The following is a 26,025-nucleotide window of genomic DNA, read 5'->3' on the forward strand; positions in this document are numbered from 1 at the left end:
CATTCCTTCCCTCTACAACTTTGGATTAATTTTGTTTCTCCATTTCCTCAGATGTAATAGAGGAACAACAGTCCCTACCTCCTAGGGTTGTTTCATTGGTTAAATGAGTAAATCTTATGAATCTCAAAAGTACCCAGCCCATAATAAAGGCCCAGTGAAAGTGTACGATATCACCACACACTTAGCTGATACGATGTTATTGTTTGCTGCATAGACGTGTCCTACCGAAACCAAATTCACAAGCACTCAAACAAATGAGCAGTTCACATGAGGTTCCTGGGCACTGGCAGAGACATGCGGGGGTCCTGGGCACAGAGGTGGTGGCCGGGAAGGTCAGGGAATGGGGATAAACACGGAGGGAGTCAGGGAGGGTGCGATGTGCTGAGCCTGACCCGGTCCTTAGACTGGTCGGGTCCAGAGCCCGGCACCCCTTCGGGGAAAGGCCCAGCAAGGGCTGCCGGCATGGGCGAGGCCACCAGGAGTCGGCCGTCCAGGGGGCCGGGAGGTGCCATGGGGCAGGGTCCAGGCTGTACCACACGCCCTGTCCCCCACATCCAGGTCCCCCGCTACCTCACCCCATGTGAGGACACTGTGGGCATCGGAGCTGGGAAGGGGGAGGGCCGGCAGGGGTGCCAGAGGCGGAATGGACATGGCCTGCGGCTCTGAGGTCCCCTCCCCGAGGACCTCAGGGTCCTGAGTCTGGCTGCTCCCTGAGAAGCCCCAGCTGCAGTGTGTGGGCCTGAGTGGGGGGGGGGGGCAGGACACGGAGCAGGGGGCCCACGCACAGGCCTCGCAGACAGAGGGCCCGAGAGGGTGTGGCAGGGGAGGACTCGCAGGCCTGCCGAGTTAGGTCCTGTCTCTGTGCCCAAGGAGCGGGGAGAACACGGTCAGGGCTGAGAGCTCGGGCAGGACAGGGACGGCTGAGGACACCAGGTGAGTGTGTGGGGACTTCAGAAAGCTGGGCCTGTGGTCAATCGATCGGAAGCCTTTCTATTTTAGGTTCTCAGGGAGCAAGTCAGTTGGCAAATGGCTACCAGAAAATCCTTGTCAAAAAGTTTCTGAGAAGAGACTGAGGTTGGGCCCCTACCTTCATGTACAAAAATCAACTCAAAATGGACCAAAGACTAAACATACTAGATAAAACTAGAAAACTCTTAGAAGAAAATACAGGGAGAAAGCGTCATGACACTGAATTTGTTAGTGATTTCTTAGATATACCAAAAGCACAGGCAACAAATGAAAAAATAGATAAATTGGACTACGTCAAAATTTTAAACTTGTGTGCTTCTAGGGAAAAAGCTCCTTCATATGGCGTCTTGGCAACGAATTTTTGGATATGATTCCAAAAGCACAAGCAACAAAAGCAAAAATAAACAAGTGGAATTACATCAAACTAAAAAGCTTCCGCAACTCAGAGATATAAAGAACAAACTAGTAGTTATGGGGGGCGGGGGGGTCCAATACAGGGGTGGGAGGGTGCAAGGTACAAACTACTGGGTGTAAGATCAGCTACAAGGATGTACTGTACAACACAGGGAATATAGCCAATACTTTGTAAATGGAGTGCAACCTTTAAAGATCGAATGAAAAAAGAAACAAAGAAAAAGCTTCTGCAGAGCAGAAGAAACATTCAGCAGCATAAAAAGGCAACCTATCCAATGGGAGGAAATATTTACTATCTTCTAAGGGGTTAATATCCAAAATATATACAGAACCAGACCACTCAACATCAAAAAACAAACAACCCAATTAAAAATGGACAGAATGGGACTTCCCTGGTGGCGCAGTCATTGGGAATCCGCCTGCCAGTGCAGGGGACACGGGTTTGAGCCCTGGTCCGGGAAGATCCCACATGCCGCGGAGCAACGAAGCCCGTGTGCCACAACTACCGAGCCTGCACTCTAGAGCCCGCGAGCCACAACTACTGAGCCCGAGAGCCACAACTACTGAGCCCGCGCGCCTAGAGCCCGTGCTCGGCAACAAGAGAAGCCACCGCAATGAGAAGACTGCGCACTGCAACGAAGAGTAGCCCCCGCTCGCCACAACTAGAGAAAGCCCGCGTGCAGCAACAGAGACCCCACACAGCCAAAAATAAATAAATGAATGAATAAATTTATTAAAAAATAAAAAAATAAAAACGAAAGTGGGCAGAGGAGTTGAATAAACGTTTTTCCAAAGAAGACATACAAGTGGCCGACAGGTACATGAAAAGATGTCCAACATCACTAATCATCAGGGAAATGCAAATCAAAACCATAATGAGATGTCACCTCACACCTGTCAGAATGGTCATCATCAAAAAGACAAGAAATCACAAGTGTTGGCGAGGAGGTGGGAAGAGGGAGCCCGTGCGCTGCTGGTGGGGATGTAAATTGGTGCAGCCGCTGCGGAAAACAGGACGGCAGTTTCTCAACAAAGTAAACGCAGAATTACTGTATGATCCAGCAATTCCGCTTCCGGGCACACACCCAAAAGAACTGAAAACAGGTACTCGAACAGGTATTTGTACACCCAGCCTTGAGGCTACAGGACGTCAGTGCGAGCTTGGACAGAAGAATGGTGCCCAGAGAGGAGCCGCGCCAGAGTCACGGCATCTCTGCCCGCCCCCCACCCCCAGGGAGGGTCAGGCCTGGGGCTTCACCTTGGCTCCAGGGAGGCCGCAGGGGGCCCGCGTGGCCACCTCCGACTTCTCGCTAGTTCTCTCAGGCCATCCCGGGTCCCTGGTCTGCTGGTCCACATCCCGCTGCGTCACAGGCAGGTTTGCAAAGCCGTTGTAGCCAAAAAACCATCCACACAAATGCCAGAAACAGGGCACAGAGAAGGTCGAGGTCACCCCACGGGCACTCGGTGGGGCCAGCATCCTGCCAAGCCCCCCGCTCCGCTGACGCTGAGGACAGGGCCCCTCCCTGCGTTCACCATGACGGACTCACAGGAGGGACATGAGGACCAAAAGTGGGGTCAAGACGAGGGGGGACGGCGTCCGTGGGAGCGCGGAGGGGCCGGGAGCCCAGCTGCCGCCTCCAGAGAGCTCGGTTACATGGCTGCCATTTGCCAAAGCACATGACTGTATTAAGTCTGCCGAGTGATCTGCCTTTACACACGAAAACACAAAGTTGCATTTTATGTAATTAAGCTCATCTGTGGCAGATAACACAGCCTCTTGGATACATTTTTAAAGAATTCCTTTTGAAAGCAAGGACTACGTACAGGCACATGAGCCCTTGCCCGCTTTCCGCCCCCAGCACGACGGCCGGATCGGCCTCCTCCCATCAGCCTGGCACCAGCCAGGGGGCCCTGGGCGGGCGAGCCAGGCCGGGCTGGGAGGCAACGCGGGCCGGCAGGACGCACAGCGCGCGCCAGCTCCCGGGACTCGACGCTCAGGAAACTGCCCCCTCCGGAGGATTAGGTGCCAACAATTCACTTCGAGAACCCAGGAGACACGGCCCTTTTCACTGCGACTCACTGTGATGACCTGTGGAAATGCGCGTAATTCCTGCCCTTCAGGTTTATACAACTTCAACCACGTGGGTCAGAGTCCAGCAGCAGCGCTCAGGCATCACAGCCGCCAAGTTCTCATCCGACAGCCCCTCACCCGAGCGTCCGCTGCTGTGGTGGCGACGAGGGTCTGGGCTTCCCACCACAACCACTGCAGTCGCGGGACGTGTCCCTTCAGTAAACCCGGCCTGAGACCAGCGTCCGCCTTCTGCAGCCGAAGTGCTGTGCCTGCGCGAGGACCACACTCGGAACCAGCCGGCAGCCCGGGCGAGTGGGCGAGAGAAGCGGGCGGGCGCAGAGGCGTGCCGGGGGGGGGGGGAGGGGACGTGAGGGCGGTCCAGCAGCGCCACCGGGCCCCGCGTCCGAGTGCGGGGGGCTTCGAAACAAAAAGTCGTGCAGCTTGCTCACAGCTCTATGCTCGGGAACAGGTGGGACCAAATAAGCACGTTCTGCATGAGTAACTCAAGGTGTCTCCTGAAAAGGCCCGAATAACTGTAACAGGCATCCTCATCAATAAGCACGAATTCCGAACGAGGTGTAAAGCTGCCCAGTTCAACGCTCATTTGGCAAACAGCACTTTGCCGCCTCAGAGAACAAGATCCAAGAGGTCGGCGCCTCCAAGGCCACCGCTGCACAGTGACCGCCGCACGCCCTCCGGGGGGTGAGGACAAAGCTCCCTGAGAACGGGAAAGGGGAGGAGGAAGTGTGACTCGGAGGAGGTGGGATAGGAGCTGGTCATCGGGGGAGAGAGGACCTGTCATGATCGATGCCCACTTCCCAGAAGTCTGTCTCTGCCTGTGTCACAGGCAGGGGAATCGTCTCTTCCAGGAGCTGGGTTGACCACTGTTTCTGAAGTTCCAGGAAAACGTGCCAGCACCAGGGAGCACCTGGCCCTTTACAAGATGATACAGCAGTGAATTGCCAGAGGAAGCAAAAAGAACCCTCACGTGCATTTTCACAATACTTATCACATATCTGAGACGAAAGAGGAAGGCAAAGTGTGACGAGATCAAGAAGACGAGAGCTGGGCTTCCCTGGTGGCGCAGTGGTTGAGAATCTGCCTGCCAATGCAGGGGACACGGGTTCGAGCCCTGGTCCGGGAAGATCCCACATGCCACGGAGCAACTAAGCCCGTGCACCACAGCTACTGAGCCTGTGCTCTAGAGCCCGCGAGCCACAACTACTGGGCCCACGTGCCACAACTACTGAAGCCCGTGTGCCTAGAGCCCATGCGCTGCAAAAGAGAAGCCACCGCAGTGAGAAGCCTGTGCACCGCAACAAAGAGTAGCCCCCGCTCGCCGCAACTAGAGAAAGCCCACGCGCAGCAACGAAGACCCAACGTGGCCAAAAATAAATAAAATTAATTAATTAATTAAAAAAAAAAAAAGACGAGAGCCCCACAGATGACCTGCTGTGTTTCCACGGCAACAGCGTGACTCGATGCCCGTGGGCTTCAGATGCAGTCACTGTTCCTCTCTGTGGCCCAGCAACTGAACTGGAACGTCCAACCCCATCCAAGCCTGTCAACTCACTCAGCCTACAATGTTCACTGAAAATCAAGGCCCAGGGCCTTCCTAAAACATAGGCACCGCTAAGCTGGCACACCCTAAGCCACCTCAATTCATGCACTTACCACAAACGGAGCCATCTAAGGAGGGCCCCCCAGAGCAGCAGGGGGGACAGCTGGTGCCCCCAGCGGGGAGGGCATGGGGATTCCCTGGGACACCCACAGTGGCCGCTCGCACCAGAGCAAAGGAGCGGAGGGGACAGCCCGCCACAGTCCCCACCACCCTGAGAAGAAAGATTAATCATCCTTCCACTCTGGCAAATTCCAGGCTGTAGGACAGCAACAAAAACCCGTACTAGCTGGGCATTTACACCGAAGCGGCTAGGGGTGCTTAGAAGAATACAAAGGCCGGAAAAGTGAAAACTGAGCTGCCACTTCTCTTTCCAGCCAAGATGGGGCAAAGGGGCCACATTTACTCTCCCAAACAACCAAAACACGGTCAAAATATGTGGAGTTTTGGACCAAAAATGGGCAAAATATATCCTTGTAAGACCCTGGACATTGGGCAGTGAAGGACAGCAATCTCTGAGATGGGAAACAGGTGCGGTAAGCCCCAAACTGTCCCAGTTGTACCCTGAGAGTTCCCAGGACATGGGACAGGAAGTGGGACCCTCACAGCAGAGCCGGCAGACACCCTGAGTGAAGGCGCTGGTCTGGGAACGAGCATGTGGAGTGTGCAGGTCTCGGGGCTGGAGGGAAGGCCGCATGGGGGCCGAGGGCCTGCAGAATGGCCCTCAAGGACTCGGCAGGGCCCCCACCAGCGAGGGAACCAAGAGGGTTCACATTAGCAGCCCTCACCCCAGCCAGCCTGGGAAACCTCAAAACACACGGGCGTTAGGCAGAGCACAGGGGCAACTTGCCCCAGCAGTAGGGAACAGTTAGCCCAGACTGGGCACTGCTTTGGTTCCACTGAACTAATCTTAAAAGCAGGATCTAAGAAGATCAAGCTGGGCCGTCCCTGGTGGTCCAGAGGTAAAGAACCTGCCTTACAGCGCAGGGGACGCACGTTCGATCCCTGGTCAGGGAACTAAGATCTTACACACCGAGGGGCAACTAAGCCCACGCGCCACAACTACTGAGCTCACCCGCCTCAACTAGAGCCCGTGAGCCGCAAACTACAGAGCCCACGCACTCTGGAACCCGTGCACCACAACTACAGAGCCCACAGGCCCTGGAGCCTGCGTGCCACAACTAGAGAAGAGAAAACCCACACGCCACAACTAAAGAGAAGCCTGTGCACCACAACGAAAGATCCCGCCTGCCTCAAAGAAGATCCTGCGTGCTGCAACTAAGACCAGATGCAGCCAAAAATAAACAAGATAAATAAATAAATAAATAAATAAATAAATAAATCTTAAAAAAAAAAAGATCAAACTGTTTCCAAGTTACTTAACTGCACCCTAGAACAAAGCTCAAGAAAATTTATAGGCCCACAAAAATATCCATCACTCAGCAAAGTAAAATTCACAATGTCTGACATCCAATCAAAAATGACCACTGGGGGCTTCCCTGGTGGCGCAGTGGTTAAGAATCCACCTGCCAATGCAGGGGACACGGGTTCGAGCCCTGGTCCGGGAAGATCCCACATGCCGCAGAGCAACTAAGCCCGTGCACCACAACTACTGAGCCTGTGCTCTAGAGCCTGCGAGCCACAACTACTGAGCTCGCGTGCCACAACTACTGAAGCCCACACGCCTAGAGCCCGTGCTCTGCTACAAGAGAAGCCACCGCAATGAGAAGCCCGCGCATCACAACGAAGAGTAGCCCCCGCTCGCTGCAACTAGAGAAAGCCCGTGTGCAGCAATGAAGACCCAATGCAGCCAAAAATAAAATAAATTAAATAAATCAATTAAAAAAAAAGACCATTGGACACAGTAAATAAGTGGGTGAACATATATGATTTTTTTCTTACCATTTAAATCTTATTAATAGATAAGTGACTATTTAAACAAAATAAGAACAATGTAGCATGGGGCTTTAGCACATGTAAAGTCAACCGTATGACAATTACACTAAGGTAGGCAGGGGATAAACAAAAGTATGCTTTTCCCTAAGATCAAGAACAAAGTATGCTCACTCTTACCACTTCTAATCAACACTGTGCTGCAGTTTCTATCCAGAGCAACCAGGCAAAAAAAAAAAAGAAAGAAATAAAAGGCATCCAGGTGGGAAAGGAAGAAGTAAAACTATCCCTATTTGCAGATGACATGACCTTATTTATTAAGTATCTAAGGAACCCACTAAAATCCATTAGAATGAATAAATGAGTTCAGCAAGGTTGCAGGCTATCAGATCAATATACAAAAGTAAATTGCATTTCTACATACTAGCAATGAACAATCAGAAACTGAGATTTAATAAACAATACCATACATGATACCATAAAAAAATATGAAATACTTAGGGATAAATCTGACAGTGTGCAAGATGGGCACACTGAAAACTACAAAACATTGCTGAGGGAAATGAAAGCAGACATAAGTGGAGAGCTACACGGTGTTTCCATGCTGGCGGTCTCAACACTGCTGTGCCGGGAGTCTCCAAGACCATCCCCAGGTCCGATGATCTATCAGGAGGACTCGCCCAGCATGTCTCCAGAGCCACAGCTATGATTATTATACCACAGGATATAAAGCAAAATCCACAAAGGGAAGGGTAGATGGCGTGGAGTCTGGAGGACTACAGGTGTGAGCTCCCAGGAGCCTCTCCCAGGACCCTCCCTCGGATGAGCTTGATTCCTCCAGCAACGGACGATGACCAGGGAAGCTCATTAAGGACTCGGTGCCCAGAGTTTTTACTGGGGGCTGGTCACATAGACACCCTCTGCCTAGCACACACCAAAATCCCAGACTTCCAGAAGGAAAGCAGGTGTCCAGACCGCTGAAGCATAGAAAGCTCCTCTCATCAGTTCTGAGAATAATGGGAAGTATGCTAAACCCCAAGTTCCCAGACATCAGCCAGGGGCCAACTTGGCAAGCGGGCTTTTCTAAGGACAGCAGTCCCAGGCCTGCTGTGTTAACACTTTCTGCACAATCATAAAGACGTCAATTCTCCCCAAATTAATCTATAGATTCAAGATAATCCCAATCAAAATCCTACCATGCTTTTTGTAGAAAATGACAAATTGATTGTAAAATTCATATAGAAATGCAAAGCACGTAGAACAGAGAACAAAGTTGGAGGACTAACACTGCCTGATTCCGAGACTTAGTACCAAAAAGCTACAGCGATTAGGACAGTGTGGTGCTGGCCCAGGAATCGAGAAATACATCAGTGCGACAGAGCAGAGTTCAGAAATGGACCCCCCACACACAGACAACTGATTTCTGACAAAGATGCAGAGGTGATTTAGTGGGAAATAAAGACGGTCTTTGGACATCCATATGCAAAAACAATGAAGTTGGAGCCATACCTCACACCGTGAACAAAAATTAACTGACAGATAATTAGATCACAGATCTAAATGTAAAACCTAAAACTGCAAAACCACCAGGAAAAAAAAATAGGGAGAAACCTTTGTGCCCTTGAGTTTGACAAAGATGCCTTAAACCTGACACTAAAAGCACAACCGATAAAAGAACAAACTGATAAACTGGGCTTCATAAAAATTGAAAACTTCTGCTTGTCAAAAGAAACCACTAAAAGAATGAAAAGACAAACCACAGACTGGGAGAAAATACTGCAAACCATGTATCTGATAAAAGCACCTGTATCCAAAACATTAAAAACTCAAAATTCAATAAGAACAATTTTTAAATTGACAGAAGATTTGGATACTTCACCAATGAAGATACAAGGATGACAAACAAGCACATGAAAAGATGCTCAACATCATTAGTGAAATGCAAATTAAGACAACAATGAAATGCCACCACATACCTATCTGAATGGCTAAAAATTTTTTAAAAAAAAGGTCCATACAAAGTATTGATGAGGATGCAAAGCAACTGGAATTCACACACTGCTGGTGGGAATGCAAAATGGTACAGAACTCTGGAAGACAGTGCAACAGTTTCTTAAAAAATTAAACATACACTTACCATAGGATCCAGCCCGTCCACTCCTAGGTATACACCCAAGAGAAAAGAAAGCATATGTTCATATAGAGACCTGTATGCAAGGGTTCATTCACAGCAGTTTTATTTGTAACAGTCAAAAACGGGAAACGACCCAAATGTCCATCAACCAGTTAGTAAACACACAAATTGTAGTGCAGCCATATAACTCAGCAATAAAAAGGAATGAACTATTGATACACTCTACAACCTGGACAAATTTTAAAACAATTATGCTGAGTGGAAGAAACCAGACAAAACAGTACATACTGTATAGCTCCAGTTCTGTCAAATTCTAGTAAACGCAAACCAATGTCTAGTGAGAGAAAGCAGATTAGGGCCTGGGGGTGAAGGAGGGGTCACAAAGAGGAAAATCTGGGGGGTGACGGTCACGTTCACTGTCCTAACTTGGGTGAAGGCTGTATAATGCCCAACCTGACCAAAACTGCACACCAAGTGCACTCATCATGTGCTGATCAGACCTCAGTAAAGCTGCGAAAAGAAAACGGAGCTGCTTAAACGGGGCAGGAGTTCAGAGGGGCCCAAGGGGCGAGCCACGCGGCAGGGGGACAGGCCCTCCGTCCCAGGAAGCCCACCCCCACAGCTTAGTGTCCGGAGCTGCACGTGGGGTCGATGAGAACTGGTGCAGTTTCACCTGCCGTTCTGCTTGCACGAGGGAGGGGGTCTGCTTCCCAGTGCAGAGGTTCAGACCGAGGCCCCTCCCAGGTCCCGGACCGACCGTCACTGTCACTCGTGCTCCCTCGGATGCGAGGAGGGGTCCGCGCATCCTCACACGAGGGAACCGCCAGTGTCCGGACCCCACCCGGGCTGCAGCCCCGGCGCAGAGGGCCTCACCGACCCTCTGAGGGGCTCCTCCCACCACGACCCAGCCCTCGGCCACCTCCCACACAGGCTTCGTCCAGGTCACGCAGCCACGAGAGAACACGCAGCCACGAGAGAACACGCAGCCACGAGAGAACAGAGCTGGAGCCCGTCCACTCCTCTGCCTTCTGGACTCGCCAGAAGTTAAGGAAACCCTCAGGGGACGTGCTCTCAGCACATCCTCAGGGCGATGGTCGGGAACCAGGCAACCCCGGAGGGCAGCGCCCAGAAGGCTCCTGAGGACCTGACTCCTCCAACCACTGGCCGTGACGCAGGGGCCAGGAGAGGAAGCATGGGGGCTGCCGTGGGGAAGACACACGCGTCCTGGGTCACCCCCCGAGACGGCAGGGCCAAGGAAAGCTCTGAGAGACGCTAAATCAGAGAAATCTACAAAACAAGCATCACTTACAACTCCCGGGAGAGGCCAACAAGCACATGAAAAGATGCTCAACGTCACTAATCGTAAGGGGAACGCAAGTCAAAACCACAATGAGATATCAGGTCACAGTTACTACGGTGGCAAAAATAAACAAGACAATAAAAAGTTATGGTGAGAATGTGGAGAAATTGGAAACTTCATACAGAGCTGGTGGGGATGTAGGATGGTGCAGCCACTTTGAGAAGCAGTCTGGCAGTTCCTCAAATGATTCCACATGGAGTTACCACATACCCAGCAACTCTACTCCTACGTAAATGCCCAAAAGAACTGAAAACATATGTCTACATGAAGACTTCCTATGAATATTCACAGCAGGGCTATTCACAACAGCCAAAAGGTAGAAACAACCCAAATGTCCATCGATGGACGAACGGATGAACAAAATGTGGTCCAGCCATACAATGGAATATTACTCAGCCTTAAAAGGGAATGAAGTACTGACACATGCTACAAACTGGATGAATCTTGAAAATATTATGCTCAGTGAAAGAATCCAGACACAAAGGCACATATTGTATTATTCCCTGATGTGAAGTGTCCAAAACAGGCAAAACAGGTTAGTGGTTGGCAGGGCTTGGCGTAAGGAAATTGGGAGGTGTGGGGTCTCTTTCTGGGGTGATAGAAATATTCTGTAATTAGATAGTGGTGATGATTGCACAACATTGTGAATGTACTAAAAACCACTGAATTGTATACTTTCAAATGGTTAAAATGGATTACTTTGTGTGACTTTTATCTCAACTTTAAAAATTTTCAGGTTAAGTTTTATGGTATGTAAATTATATCTTAAAAATAAATTTTAATGTGTAATAAAGTTTTTCATATATTTGATTTGCTTTTCATAGAGAGATACAGACGTAAATACCCACTTTAGTAAATATATTTTCTAATGCTGAAATTAAAAATAGTTCTTTTAAACTTCAAGTTTTATGTGCTGTCATTTGAATCCTGGACAACTTAAAATACATTTAGCGACCCATCTACCCATCAACTGTAACTGACGTGTTGCGGTGAATTAAATCAAGCAGTAGGGAGAAAAAAGTAGGAATTATATAAGGAAAAATGTCAGCTGAAAATACCACTGGGTAGATATAGAAAGCATGAAATGAAATTTCCAGAGTTTAGCCAGAAAAAATTAGAGGAACACAGAAGCTGCTTAATAAAAAGTAGATTCCTGATCTGTAATCAGATGTGACCAAACATCTTTTCTACTTCTTTAGGGATTCCTATGTCAGAAGATTTTCTCATTAATAATTTAAAAAATAAGCTAAGAAAGAAGAGAGGTCTGGATTCCCTTTCAGAAAAACTGGTGCTAGCCCAGGCGCAGGGGAGGCCGGGCACCCCGACTCCTCAAAGGGAGCCACACCTTCCTCCCCTGGGGCCCCCGGCCTGTCAGGTGCAGGTGCAGGCGTGAGCAGACGGTGCTCAGAGAACAGGAACACGGGCAGAACACCGCCAGGAGGATGCCCGAGGAACTGGAGGTGCTAACATAAATTGCACCCCGTCACCATTTCCGCAGCGAGCCCCAAACTCAGGCAGGATATGCTTTCTCCCGGGATGTGGTTTCCAGACAGTGGCCCCAAAAAGGCAAGACTTGAAAGCAAGGCATGTAGAGCTGAAGGGAGGCACCCCGGACTGGGGGCCGAGCCGCGTGTCGCCGCGGATGCATCAAGCTCACCTGCTCCCTAACTGCCTCTAGAGACACCTGATGGTGACGAGCACACCCCTGAAGCTTCCCAATTATTGAAATGCTACTCGGAAGGTCTGAGGCTCCCCTGGATCCACAAATCCATCCCTTCCTTGTTCAGTCCGATCACTTCTGGGTTAAGACGTGATTTACCATTTGGAGAATCTGCACCAGGAGACTGTGTCCTAGTGGCAAGAAAGACTCGGTTTCTTATCGGATTGTATTTTTATGCTCCAAACGAATATGGAAGACATCTGGCCTAAGAGGGTGCAGACCGGCCCCCGGTGGGAAGAGCAGAGACCCCGGGGAGGCTTCCGCATGCGGCCCCAGACACAGAAGCCGCTGCGCCGCGGAGCCGACTGGGTCGCCGCACTCAGCCCGGGGTTTTCCTCAGCGCGAGAAAAGCGGGCACAGCGCGCAGGCGCCCCAGGCACCGCTGCACGCAACCTGCAGCCTGTCCGGGCAGCCCCTCCCGGGCCTCCGCTCCGGCCGGCACGCGGGCCCCTGCCCGGGCAGGAGCGCGGCTCCTCACCGGGTACCTGCGGGGGACACGCACCAGCCGGCCGGCCCAGGAGCCCCCCGCGCCCCCAGCGCCTGTCTAGAGCGCGCTCCCTCCAAGTGGGGCTCCGCTGTGTGTAAACTGCGCCTCCACGGAGCTGATTTTTAAAATTACACAAACCCCTCACCTATCTCAATGCAACAACTCGGTCCTCTCAAATCGTGAGGTCACATTTCAAAGAGGAAGGAGGCTTCTGGGGACGTGTGAGCACTGCCCTCTGACCCCGGACGCCTGGGCCTGGCCGGCAGCAGGGCCGATGCCGAGGCCGGTTTGCTGCCACCGGACTCGGCTGTCAGGTCCGCTCCTCGCGTCGCCGTCCAAGGCCATGGAGAACCGGCACAGCCGGCACCACCGCCTCCCGGGCCGCCAGCGGGGCCCGGACCCGTCCCGCCCACAGCCCGGGGCCCGCCCCTCCCCTTAAAGCCGAGACCCTATTAACCACCGGCAGTTACGGCTGCGCAGCAGCTGACGCTCAATCCTGGCCTGGCGACCCGCTCCCGGGAACACGCGAGTGGCCGGCCGGAGGGGCCCGTGCGCCCGGCCCCGTGGGGACAGCGCGCGAGCCCCGGGGCGGGAACACCAACACCAAGGGGGCTCCCCACGCGCCCCACTCCCGGGGGCAAGGCCACCCGTTCTCAGGAGACCCTCACGTGCCAACCTTCCATCTCTTCAAAGCCCTGGTTCAAACTGAAAACCGGCTCTTAACCCCACTGCTGTCTCATTCACCTGTTTATATGACTCTGAAGTGCCCGCTGGGTCCTGGGACACAGCCCAGACCTCCGAGCCCACGTCCAGGGCTCACCCTCCAGCAAAGAAAGAAGGTGTGCCAGCCCCCATGGGAGCACAGGGCCATCTGAGAAAGCCCAGGGCACGGCCCGGCTGGGCTCCAGGTAGGGGCTGACCTGGAGGGAAGCCCACCCAGGTGCAGACCCTTCCCAGCCCCCAGCTTCACTTTATCCAAATGACCAGGGACGACACAGGACTCAGCGAGGGTAGCCAGCGATCTGGTGCACGAGTATAAATGCCCTCTCAGCCTACAGAGCCTGGTTCACGTTTCGAACCCACCTTTAATCCCGTACGCCCCCAACACCACCCTCGCCCAAGGCAGGCAGGCCACGGCCCAGAGACTCAGAGACCCAGCCGAAAGCCCCACTGACCCCCTAGCTGGGCAGGACTGACCACTGAGAAGGGGACACACCCCTCATTCAAAAGTGCTACCTGGGAGGTGAGCTCATCACGTCCCAAGGCGGCCCCGGGCAGTTGAGCCTCACCGTGGGTGCTGGTTGGTTGGCCTTCCTGGCTCCTGGCTGCAGGAGGCTTTTCGTCGTGTCCCGTCACACCTCCAGGCCCCACTGCTAGCTTCTGCCCAGACAATGAGAGAGGCCAGAAGCTGACGGCCTGTGTTCCCTGCTCTGCCATCCTGCCCAGCGAGCTGGTCACTGGTTGACCGAACCAGCTCTGTGCTGAACCATGGCACCCACATGGCTGTACGCAGCTGAACAAGCACCAGAAAGGCCCTGACCCAGGCAGACTGGGATAAGTAGTTTTCCCCAAATCAAAATAGCAGCTTCACTTTAAAAGTGAAGTTTTAAGGCTACTTCTCAAAACTTAAGGGAGGACATGGCCTTCCGGTAAGGTGAAACTTCCAGAGCGCCCACTTGACAGTAAACCCACACACAGTGCTCAAGTTCCCTGAGTTCACCCATAAGTAAATAAAAACAGAAAAGCTAGTGCCCTCCTGGCCCGAAACATCCTCTGTAATTCGGCCAGCAGGGCTTCAGTCGGGTGAAAAGCAGCCGAGGGGATGGGCACGTCCAGGACAGGGGTGTGAGGTTCTCCGCAGACCCTTTCCCCAGCAAAGCAACCCTCACTGTTGTGCATTATAAGAAAGGAGCATTTAAAGTCTCTGGAACGGAGAGGCATCTATTTGGGAAAAGAGCCTGGACATGGCCTGCTTCCTGCCCCGACCCCGAGTGTGATGACGGCATCACCCCAGGCGGGGGCAGCCCAGACGGGCCCCTCCCCGCAGCCCCCACGAGCAGCAGGCACACACCCCTCCTGCCTCAGTGCGCTCATGGGGTGGAGGCCCCACGCCGGGAGGGGAAGCCGGGAACACCAGGGGCTACAACCCCCAGTGCCTGCTCTTAGAGCAGTGCAGTCACCCCAACAAGGGCCACCGCTGCCCGGCCTCCAGCTCCAGAGCAAGGGTTCAGAGGGTCTGCCCTGGAAGCGGGGGGGTGAGAACAGAGAGCTCCACAGCTCTCCCCAGAGGGGTACCTTGCTTGGAACAGAGCTTGGTCAGGTTCAAGCCTAAGGGCACAGACAAAAACAATAGGTAACCTGCTGGAGGGGCAACTGAGGGGAAGCCGGCGGTTTATCAGAGAGAGACAGCAAGAGCAGCCCTCCTGGACACAGCAACTGTCAAAAGGCTGGCCTCAGGCCACCTCTGCCTGACTTTAACTGGATCAGACCTTAGAGCGCTGCATGGCCTAGGCCGTTATCAAAACCAACAGAGCAATCAGCTGTTAATCAGTGGTGGCAGACCCCGGAGAAGCTTAACAGGGGGGCCAAGGAGAGTCAAAGACAGCTGGTCCACAGCCAGCCTGGCGGGGGAGGGGGGAGAGAGATTCTAAGAGGGCACCCATCAAGCCAAGTCACTAAACACACAGACACGCAAACAAGCCCCCCAACCAGGATGGGGTCAGTACCCAGAGTTGCTACAATATTTTACCTAAAATAGCCAGTTTTCAACAAAATATGTATGGCAAGTGGCCCATACACAGAAGAAGAAGAAAGAAAAGAAAAAGAAGGAAACATTGCTTTTGAAGGACAGAACCTTTAGACTTAGCAGAAAAGACTTCAAAGCAGCCATTACAAATATGTCCAAAGAACTAAAGGAAACCATACATAAAGAATTAAAGGAAGTATACTGACAATGTCTCATCAAATAGAGAATATCAATAAAGAGGTAGAAATTATCAAAAAGAGCCAAATAAAAATTCTGGAGTTGCAAAGTCCAGTAACTGAGGTAAAAAAAAAATGCACAATAGGGGCTCAACAATAGAGCTGAGCTGGCAGAAGATTCAGGAAACTTGAAGACACATCAATAAAGATTATGCATCTGAAGAACAATGAGAAAATAGAATTCAGAAAATTGAACAGAGCCTCAGAGACACATGGAACAATAGTCATTGCACCAACATGTGTGTGACAGGTGCACTGAAGAGAGGAGAAAGGAGAGGAAAACAGCCTAAGAAATAATGACCGAAAACTTCCCAGATTTGATGAAAATATCAGTCTACACACCCAATAAGCTTAACAAGTTCCCAAAAGGATAAGTACAAAGAGAACTACACCCTCATTGAATACCACAGTCTAAATGTTGAATGCCAAAGAAAAAGACAGACTCTTGAAATCAGCAAGAGAGGGAATTCCCTGGCGGTCCAGTGGGTAGGACTCCATTCTTTCACTGCCAAGGGCCTGGGTTCGATCCCTGGCCAGGGAACTAAGATCCCACAAGCCGAGTGGCACAACCAAAAAAAAAAAAAAAAGAAGAAAGAAATCAGGGACTTCCCTGGTGGTGCAGTGGTTAAGCACTGCCTGCCAATGCAAGGGACAATCCCTGGTCTGGGAAGGTCCCGCGTGCCACAGAGCAACTAAGCCTGTGCGCCACAACTACTGAGCCCATGCTCTAGAACCCTCGAGCCAGAACTACTGAGCCCGTGTGCCACAACTACTGAAGCCCACGTGCCTAGAGCCCATGCTCTGCATCAAGAGAAGACACCACAACGAGAAGCCCACGTACCGTAACTAAGAGTAGCCCCTGCTCACCACAACTAGAGAAAGCCCGTGTGCACAAACGAAGACCCAACGCAGCCAAAAATTAAAAAACTAAATTAACTTAAAAAAAAAAAAAGAAAGATATCAGCACGAGATAATGGGTAACATATTCGAAATGCAGCAAAGACACTGTCAACCAAGATTCTTACATCCAGCAAAACTTTATTTTTTTATCCTGGCTGCACAGCTTGTGGGATCTTAGTTCCCCAACCAGGGACTAAACCCGGGCCCTGGGCCCTCAACAATGAGATCGTGGAGTCCTAACCACTGGGCCACCAGGGAATTCCTGCAAAATTTTTTTTTAAAACAAGGGCAAAACAGAGACATTTCCAGATAAAAAAGAACTGGGAGAATTTCTTGTTAGCAGACCCATCTTACAGGGAATACAAAAAATAAGTTCTTCATGATGAAAGAAAGAGACATCAGGCAATAATTATAATCCACTTAAGAAAAACAAAAAGTATAGGTAAAGGTAATTATGTAGGTAATTATAAAAGACAGTATACGTGCGTAGTTCTTCTCCTTTCCTCTCTTAACTGATTAAATAATTAAGTTAGTATAAGTCTGAAGTAGATTCTGGTAAGATGCATATCATAAGCCTTAGAGCAACCACCAAGAAAATAACATAATATAATATAATGTGATATAATGTAGTATACACACACACACACATACATATGTATGTGTGTCTATATATATATTTAAGGTTCATTAAAGGAATTAAAATATTACACTAGAAAATGTTCACTTAATACAAAAGAAAGCAGTAAAGAAGGAACAGTTGGGGGTTAGGGTAGACATGAGGATAGAAAACAGAAACTGAAATGGCAGGTGTAAATCCAAACATATCACAATAACATTAAATGTGAATGAATTAAACAATCCAATCAAAGGGCAGAATTGCCAGAATGAGGTTTTTTAAATGATCCACTATATGCTGTCTACAGGAGACATACTTTAGATTCAAAGATACAAAGAAGTCAAAAGTAAAGTGGAAAAAGACATACCATACAAACAGCAATCACAGGAGATCTTCAGTAGCTACACTACTATCAGAAAAAAATTGACTTTAAAACAAAAAAATTACTAGAAATAAAGGAAAATTTTATAATGATAAAAGGGCCAATCTATCAGTATGATAAAACTATAAACATATGCACCTAACAACAGTGCCCCAAAATATAAAAAGCAAAAACTGACAGAAGTGAAAAGAGAAACAAATCATCTAAAGGTAGTTGGAGATTTCAATACACACTTTTAGTAATGGACATAACAACTAGACAGAGGAAAAAGGGAAGAGGAGACCTGACCACACTACAAACCTAACAGACACCCCTCCACCTCCACCTGACAACAGCAGAATATACATCATCCTGAAGTGCACGTGGAACGTTCTCTAGGAGAGACCATCGGCCAGGCCATCAAACAAGCCTCAATTTAAAATGACTGGAATAGGGACTTCCCCGGTGGTGCAGTGGTTAAGAATCCGCCTGCCAATGCAGGGGACATGGGTTTGATCCCCGGTCCAGGAAGATCCCACATGCTGTGGAGCAACTAAGCCTGTGCGCCACAACTATTGAGTCCACGCTCTAGAGCCTGCAAGCCACAACTACTGAGCCCGCGTGCCACAACGAAGAGTAGCCCCCGCTCGCCGCAACTAGAGGAAGCCCGCAAGCAGCAACAAACACCCAATGCAGCCAAAAATAAATAAATAAATAAATTTATTTTTTTAAAATATAAAATAAAATAAAATGACTGGAATAATACAAAGTATGTTCTCCAACTACAATGGAATTAAATTAAAAATCAATAACAGAAGGAAATTTGGGGGATTCACGAATATGTGGAAATTAAACAACAAATTCAAAAATAACAAATGAGTCGAAGAAGAAATCCTGAAGGAAATTTTAAAATATTTTAAGACCAATGCAAACAAAAACACAACATACCAAAACTTATAGGATGCAGCTAATGCATTCCTTACAAGGAAATTATGGCTGTAAATGCTATATTTAAAAAGAAGATCAACTATATGTCAATTTAAAAAAAGAAGAAATATCTCAAATCAATAAATTAATTCTATCTTAAACTAAAAAAAAAGCAAATTAAACCCAAAATAAGCAGAAGGAAAGAAATAATAAATACTAAAGTGGAAATAAATAGGGACTAGAAAAACAATAGAGAAAAATCAACAAAACCAAAAGTTGGCTCTTTGAAAAAAAAAACCAATTAAATGGACAAACCTTGAGCTGGAAGGACCAAAACAAGAAGGAGAGGGAAAGGGAGGAGAGTTAAATTACTAAAGTCAAGAATTAAAGAAAGATCATTACCACCAACTTTACAGAAATCAAAAAGATTATAAGGGAATACCAAGAACAATTATATGCCAACAAATTAAATAACAGATTAAATGGACAAATTCCAGGAAAGAATTTCTATTGAAACTAACTCAAGAAGAAATAGAAAATCAGAATAGATCTATAACAAGTAAAAGACTGAATTAGTACTTTTAAAACTTCCCACAAAACGCCCAGGCCCAGAGAGTTTCACTGGATAATTGTACCAAACATTTAAAAGAATTGATGAACTTGCAACAAGCAGTAAATAAGCCCCATAGATCTAATGCACAGTATAGTGAATATAGGTAACAACATTGTATTATAATCAGCAAACTTGCTAAGAGACTAAAAGTAATTATTCCAACTACTAAAAAAAAAAAAGATAATTATGTAACATGATAGAGGTCCTCATTATCACTACATGGCTATCATATCACAGTATATAAATGTATCAAATTAACATGTACACATTTAACTTACATAATGTTATATGTCAAATATATTTCAATTAAAACATTTTAATTAATAAAGAACTGATAGCAGTCCTTCACAAAGTCTTTAAAAAAAAAAAAATAGAAGAGGAAGGAACACTTCCCATTCCCAACTTACTTTATAAGGCCAGTTCTATCCTGATACTAAAACCAGTCATCACAAGAAGAAGAAGAAAAAAAAAAGACCAATATTTCTTATGAATATGGACACAAAAATCCTCAACCTAATACTAGCAAACAGAATCTAGCAACTTATAAAAAGGATTATACATCATGATCAGATGAGATTTATCCCGAGAATGCAAGGTTGGTTCAGCATACAAAAATCCATCAATGTAATACACTGTAATAGTAGAATAAAGAACAAAACCACATGATCATCTCAACAGACACAAAAAGCATTTGACAAACTTAAATATCCTTTCATGATGAAAAAACTCAACAAACTCAGAATAGAAGGGCACTTGCTTAACCTAATAAAGGGCATCTCTGTAAAATCCATAGCTAACGTCATACTTAATGGTCAAGGACTAAATGCCCTCTCATTACGATCAGGAACAAGACAAGCACATCTGCTCTCCCACTTCTGGCCAGGGTAATGAGGCAAGAAAGAGAAGTGAAAAGCATCCAGATTGGAGAAGAAGGAGTAAGACTGTCTCCATCTGCGGATGACGTAATCTTCCATGTAGAAAATCCTCCAAAATCCACTAAAAAGCTATTAGAATAAATGAGTTCTGCAAAGTTGCAGGACACAAGATCAATATGTGAAAATCAATTTTATTTCTACAAAGTAACAATGAGCGAACCAAAGTGAAATCAAGAAAACAATTCCATTTACCATAGAATCAAAAAGAATAAAATACTCTGGAATAAATTTAACAAAAGAATTCCAAAACCTGTGTCCTGATCATTTCTCTTTCTTTCCACCTCTCCGTGCCCCTCCCTCCCTCTCCCCCTCCCCCCCCTACACACAGAAAATGGGCAGGTTTCTAGGAGCTACTTCATGCTCGAAAACAGCAGGTGTGGTTGGTTAGCTGGCTGGAGGCTTGGCCACACTGGGTGGGTGATGTGCATGCAAGGTGAGGACGTGGCACAGATGGGAGCAGAGACAGAGAGGGACCGAGATGCAGAGAAGGAAGCTCATGCAGCATGGTACCTACCCAGATGTGACCGCCTGGGGGGGCTCATGCAGCGTGGTACCTACCCAGATGTGACCGCCTGGGGGGGCTCATGCAGCGTGGTACCTACCCAGATGTGACCGCCTGGGGGGGCTCATGCAGCGTGGTACCTACCCAGATGTGACCGCCTGGGGGGGCTCATGCAGCGTGGTACCTACCCAGATGTGACCGCCTGGGGGGGCTCATGCAGCGTGGTACCTACCCAGATGTGACCGTCTGGGGGGGCTCATGCAGCGTGGTACCTACCCAGATGTGACCGCCTGGGGGGGCTCATGCAGCGTGGTACCTACCCAGATATGACCGCCTGGGGGGGGCTCTGGCTTCATCTTTATTATCTGCAGCTACATTTAAAGACAGAGAGAGAGAAAACAGGAAGGAAGAAGAGACAAAAACAGACTGGTTTTAACACTGGTAAGTCCTTGTTGTATTTCTTTTAAAAAAAACAAAACAAAACAATGGAACAGGAAGACAGCAAGCTTTTGGTTTCTGTGCATTAGGAAATCCACTTTCTGAACCATTTTTCTCCAAACCTACCCTCCTCCAAATAAGTGCTTGGGACAGAGGGAAAAAAATGAAAAGTCACCTCATTTTCACTTCATTTCTAAGGTCAGAGGTGCTGACAGAGATACAGCAGATTCTACTTCTACTTTCCCCTGGGAACTCATCTGTACGCAAGCCCTGGTTGCAAGATAGTTGTCTCAGGGTGCAAACTCTCCGGAAGGTTGCTCGCTAGAGCTGTTTTCAGAGGACACTCAACAGAACACCCGCCGTAAACGGAGAGCTAGCTCAGCACGTGAACTTGACCGCCCTTGGACATCACACCCAGTCAGGGAGCAGGTCTGGCAGCTGTCTCCGCTGTGGCCCAGGAAGGAGTACCTGACCCAGTGTGCGACAATTCGATTGCCAGGTACCTTGCCCCCCCGAGCACGCCACCCCACCTCCCTAGTCGGGGCCACCCCAGGACAATGACCGACTGACCTACCGACCAGAGGCCCTGAAGACAGAGCACCTCCAGCTGGGTTCCACCTGCAGGTGGGGTCTGGGATCGACGGTGGTTAAAGAGAAGAGTCACCGAGGTCAGAAAGCAGAGGCAGGATCAAAGGTCGTGGGTCACCTGCCCCAGGCCGTGTACACTCTACCCCAAAATGGAAATTGTGCAAGTAATGAGCTAAAAGCAAATACCAGACTTGCTGCCTAGACCCGGGGGGAGCTGGGGGGTCGGGGCAGGGGCAGCGGTTTATAAACCAACACAAACCGCAGTCTCCTCTCCTCACCCCACCTCTCTCCCCAACACCCCCTCCTGGACCTTCTGGGTTCTGACTCCCCAGAGTTGGTCAGATCCTCTCAGCTTTTGGCTTCTATTTCTTTGATTCAGACCAATTTCACCATTCGTGGGCACCTCCTCTATAGATCAAAATCCCAAAAGAAGGAAGGAGGGGAGGGGAGGGAGGCTGCAGGAGAGAGCGCTCGACTCAGTTACTTGTGCGTTTCAGACACGGCTTCCCTTCTCTTCTCCAGGCTTGATTACATGCAGGACCACCGGGCATGGCTGGGAGACGCACAGGAGTGCGTGGGTGCAGAGCTGGGGGTCGGCAAGCAGAGGGCTGGGTAAGTTGGCTCAGGGTGGGAAGGTCACGCCCCTGTGCACTGCACCAAGCTACCTAAGGTTCCTTGGCTGGAAAGCAACATGATCAGATCTACGTTTTAGGAAAGACACCTTTGCATAGGACAGATGGAGGAAAGTGGGCTCTGAAGCTGAGAGACGCTAGAAGTCTTTTCAACAATCATGTGCTTCCACAGAGCTGTACTGAGGACACACTCCAGGCCAGGCACGAAGGTTCCAAAACAACTGCACTGGGACGTCCCTGGTGGTCCAGTGGTAAAGAATCCACCTTAAAGTGCAGGGGACAGGGGTTCAATCCCTGGTCAGGGAACTAAGATCCCACATGCCACAGGGCAACTAAGCCCACGTGCCACAACTGGAGAGCCTGCGTGCCGCAACTAAGACCCGACGCAGCCAAAAATAAATAAATAATAACTGAATCTTTAAAAAAACACACACACACAACCACGCTGTCCTCAGAACCCCCCCTCCCCCACCAGGAGGCGGGTCTTTGCCCCCTTGACTATGGGTGGGCCTGAGACTGCAGGTCTTCAGAAGTGATGCTGTGTGAGTTCCAAGACTAGATCTTTAAAAAGATACGGCGTCCACCCGGCTCTCCCCTTGAAACCCAGCGCCACTTTGTGAGGAAGCCCAGGCCACATGAGGAGGGCACGCAGGGATGTTCCAGCAGAGCCCGGCTGAGGTCCAGCCAATGGCCAGCACCAACCCAGACACACGAGAGAGGAGTGAAAGAGAGAGAGACACAGAGAGAGACAGAGACAGAGCGAGAGACAGAGCAAGAGACAGAGCTAGACAGAGAAAGAGGGGGTAAGGGGGAGAGACAGTGAGAGGGAGAGACACAGAGAGAGAGAGAGAGAGAAAGGGGGGATGGGAGAGAGTGAATGAGACAGTGAGAAAGGAGCTCAAGCAAACAGCCCAACTGTGGAGTCCGAAGCAATAATGTCCTTTCACGTCATCAACTTTTGGGGTCACTCGTCGAGCAGCCCCCGAGACAGGAACCAGAGATGACAAGGTGGAAGTTCCAGCAGAGCTGAGATGGGAGAGTCAGCCTCTGGTGGCCAGCAGGAGGCTGGGGGGGGACAAGAGGCAGGCCCTCAGCTGCCCCAGGGGCTTTAGTCCTGTCACACTCTGAGACTCACTGCTGGGGGCACCTCGGAGAGACCACGTGGGGGCAACGGTACCTGCGTGTGGTGGAGGGGACAGCGGCTACAGGGGGACGCAGGGGGACCGGGGACCGGGAGGAGTATCACCACGGTGGTCCAGGCAACACGGGAACACGAGACCCTGTGTCAGCTCCAGGGCAGCGGCTGAACTGAAGCAGGATTGTAACCTGATGTCCGAGGACACCGCGGAGCCCTTGAAAATGCAGGATGGTCTGTGGATAAACGTCTTCCTGGGGAGGGGGTGTCCTCAGCTTTCATTCTCAGGATGGTATGTGACCCTCCCCACCCAACGTGTTTTTACAGCTTTCTGAGCTATAAGCACACACCACAGAAAAGTCACTCTCCCAGCGGTGTGCAGGGTACGCACAGGCGTGTAGCGCAGCCAACACCGCTACGGTATTTTAGAACTTGCATCCCCGCGCAGGGAAACCCGTCCCCTTCAGCAGTCACCCCCTCCCCATCCACCTCCCCAGCCAATGCCACCCCAGTGCTGAGATGTGCGGCAAACCTCAGGTGAATTCACGCCTGCGGCCGGTGGGTGACACACCCATTGGGAGGCACTATTCTTAGTGACAGTACAACACGGGAATCTGGCGGGAGGGACGTGTGGCCCTGAGGACCCCCGAGGAAACGACCTCTCAGCAGCCTCGCTGTCGGCCGGCCTCGTGACGGAACCTGGCCGGGAGCCGTGAGGGAGGCGCCTGGCGGAGACGCAACGCTCTGTTGTTCTTGGGTCCCTGAGCTGCAGCGGGAAGATCAGAGCCGACCGGGGCCCCGCGAAGGGCCGGCCTGGGAGCGGGCGCTCTGTCTCCCGGGAGACCTCCAGACCGGGCTCCTCGGACACCTGGCCGACGGCAGGGCTGGGGCGGGAAACCGGACAGCGAGCTCAGAGAATCCTGTCGCACCGACGTCCGGGGCCCACAGGACCAGAGGTCAAAGATCAAGAGCCGACGGCAGAGGCTCCCCCTGGCCAGAGGTGGTAAAGGGGCTTCCACCACACGGAACACAGGGTCACGTACAAACAAACGTGCTCATTGCTGCAAGATGCTGGGAACCAATTTTGAAAAGTGGCAAATACAGAGGAATAAGCAAGCCCTCACCTGCCTTCCTTTACAAATCAAACCGTCGGAAGACCAAGTAGCGTTTGTGGGGAAGTTTCTCTAGAGAAGCTGAGACGGCAGAGTCTCGGGGCTGGCGGCCCGGGACTGATTGTCAACTGGGCCCCGGGCCCCCACGGCCGCCACCACCCAGAGGGGCCAGCTGACAGCCATACCTCCTAGAGGAAGGACGCAACAGTCCTGCAAAGACAGAGGGCCAGACCTGGGTCCAATTCTCTTTTAAAACGTTCTCTACAGGGCGTCCCAGACAGACCTGGTCCAGCAGCCTGATTCCGTCCAGATCCCGTGGGCCTGACTCGCTCCGCACTGCTGCTGGCCCGCTGACCCTGTGCCGGGTGTGTGGCGCTCAGCTCACAGCAAACGACCCGTTTCAACAACGGGTAAGTTCCAAGGAGAAAGGGGAGTTAGGGAGAACCTACAGATTAAAAAGACAAATCAACAGCAAAAAGACACCAGCCAATCACAGTGTGTGCTGGATCCTGATTTAAGGAAACAAACTGGCCAAAAAGTCAGGAAATGGACAAGACAGCTGGAAACACACACAGATGGTGGTTTTAGGATAAGGAACCATTGATTTCTTATGGGTGATGATTTCTTTAGAGATACGTTACAGACTATAAAGAGGCTACATCTGGGATTTGCTTCAGAAACTACAGGAAAAAGATGTGAATGGGGTCTGGAGGTGGTCATGGTCCCACACGGAGCTCCGTTATGCTACTCTCCCTACTTCTACGTAATAAATTTCAATACTTCTATTGAAATTCTCTACAATAAAAAGCAAAAAAGGAAAAACACAGCACCTTCGAGCCGGACACCACACCTCACTCCTAGTTCACAGTTGAACAGCAGGCGCATATTAGTGTCTCCAGCCAATTTCTCCCTGAAACACGTGGTCTCGGTGGATGCCATTTCACCTGGGACAACCCGAGGAGGGGGACCCGCACCCCTGGCCCTGCCCCCATTACACACAAGGGCATGGAAAGGCTGCCAGTGGAATGAGCGGTTTTAAAACGTTTGATCCTAATTTTGAAAATGATCCCAATCTTGTGATAGGAGACTGACTAACAAAGAAAAAAGAAAAAACTGGAAAAATATACCAAAATGTTCAAAGCAGTCACCTCTGGGTGGTGGGACGGAAGGCTTTTTACTCTTACTGTATATCCTGTCTTCCCTGAAGTGTCTACAATGCACACATGCTGCCCTTCAGATAACAAATTAGATACTTAATTTTCTAAGTAACCTGCTTTTTCTCCTCACCACCATCTACGTTTCTTTAACCTTAACTTTCAAGTTGAATTAGTGACCTTCAAAACTGCAAACCTCTATAAAAGATAGCTGGAAAACATTTAAGGTTTTTTTTAGGCTGCCTGGCCATCCTACGAGTACCCTGAAACAAAGCTCCCCCGACTCTCCTGGAGAGTTACTGTAATGTGCATGGTCAGTTCCCCAAGAAGTCTGTGTCCCGAGGCCTCGGCTGACGCGTCGGGAAGCGGAGGCTGGCCACCTGCCACGCAGGGTGGGGGGAGAGACGGGGGCCGCGGCACAGCGGCCCACGGGCTCCCAGACCTTCCAGGCCTGAACCGCTTGG

General features: G+C 50.0%; 1 protein-coding gene across 3 annotated transcripts in view; it reads right to left on the minus strand.

Annotated features, from left to right (window-relative positions):
- SLC66A2 (solute carrier family 66 member 2) overlaps window positions 1–26,025 on the minus strand; it is a 48,046-nt gene that overhangs the window by 14,631 nt on the left and 7,390 nt on the right. The window contains exon 3 of one of the 3 annotated variants that reach the window (XM_059895023.1): window positions 20,823–20,873. The exons of the other annotated variants lie outside the window; for them this stretch is intronic. Within the exon in view, the coding sequence (XP_059751006.1) occupies window positions 20,823–20,873 (51 nt within the window). The remainder of the gene's footprint in view (window positions 1–20,822; window positions 20,874–26,025) is intronic. 3 annotated transcript variants of the gene reach the window in all.

This window comes from Balaenoptera ricei, chromosome 14, assembly GCF_028023285.1.
Source record: "Balaenoptera ricei isolate mBalRic1 chromosome 14, mBalRic1.hap2, whole genome shotgun sequence".
Classification (NCBI taxonomy): Eukaryota; Metazoa; Chordata; class Mammalia; order Artiodactyla; family Balaenopteridae; genus Balaenoptera; species Balaenoptera ricei.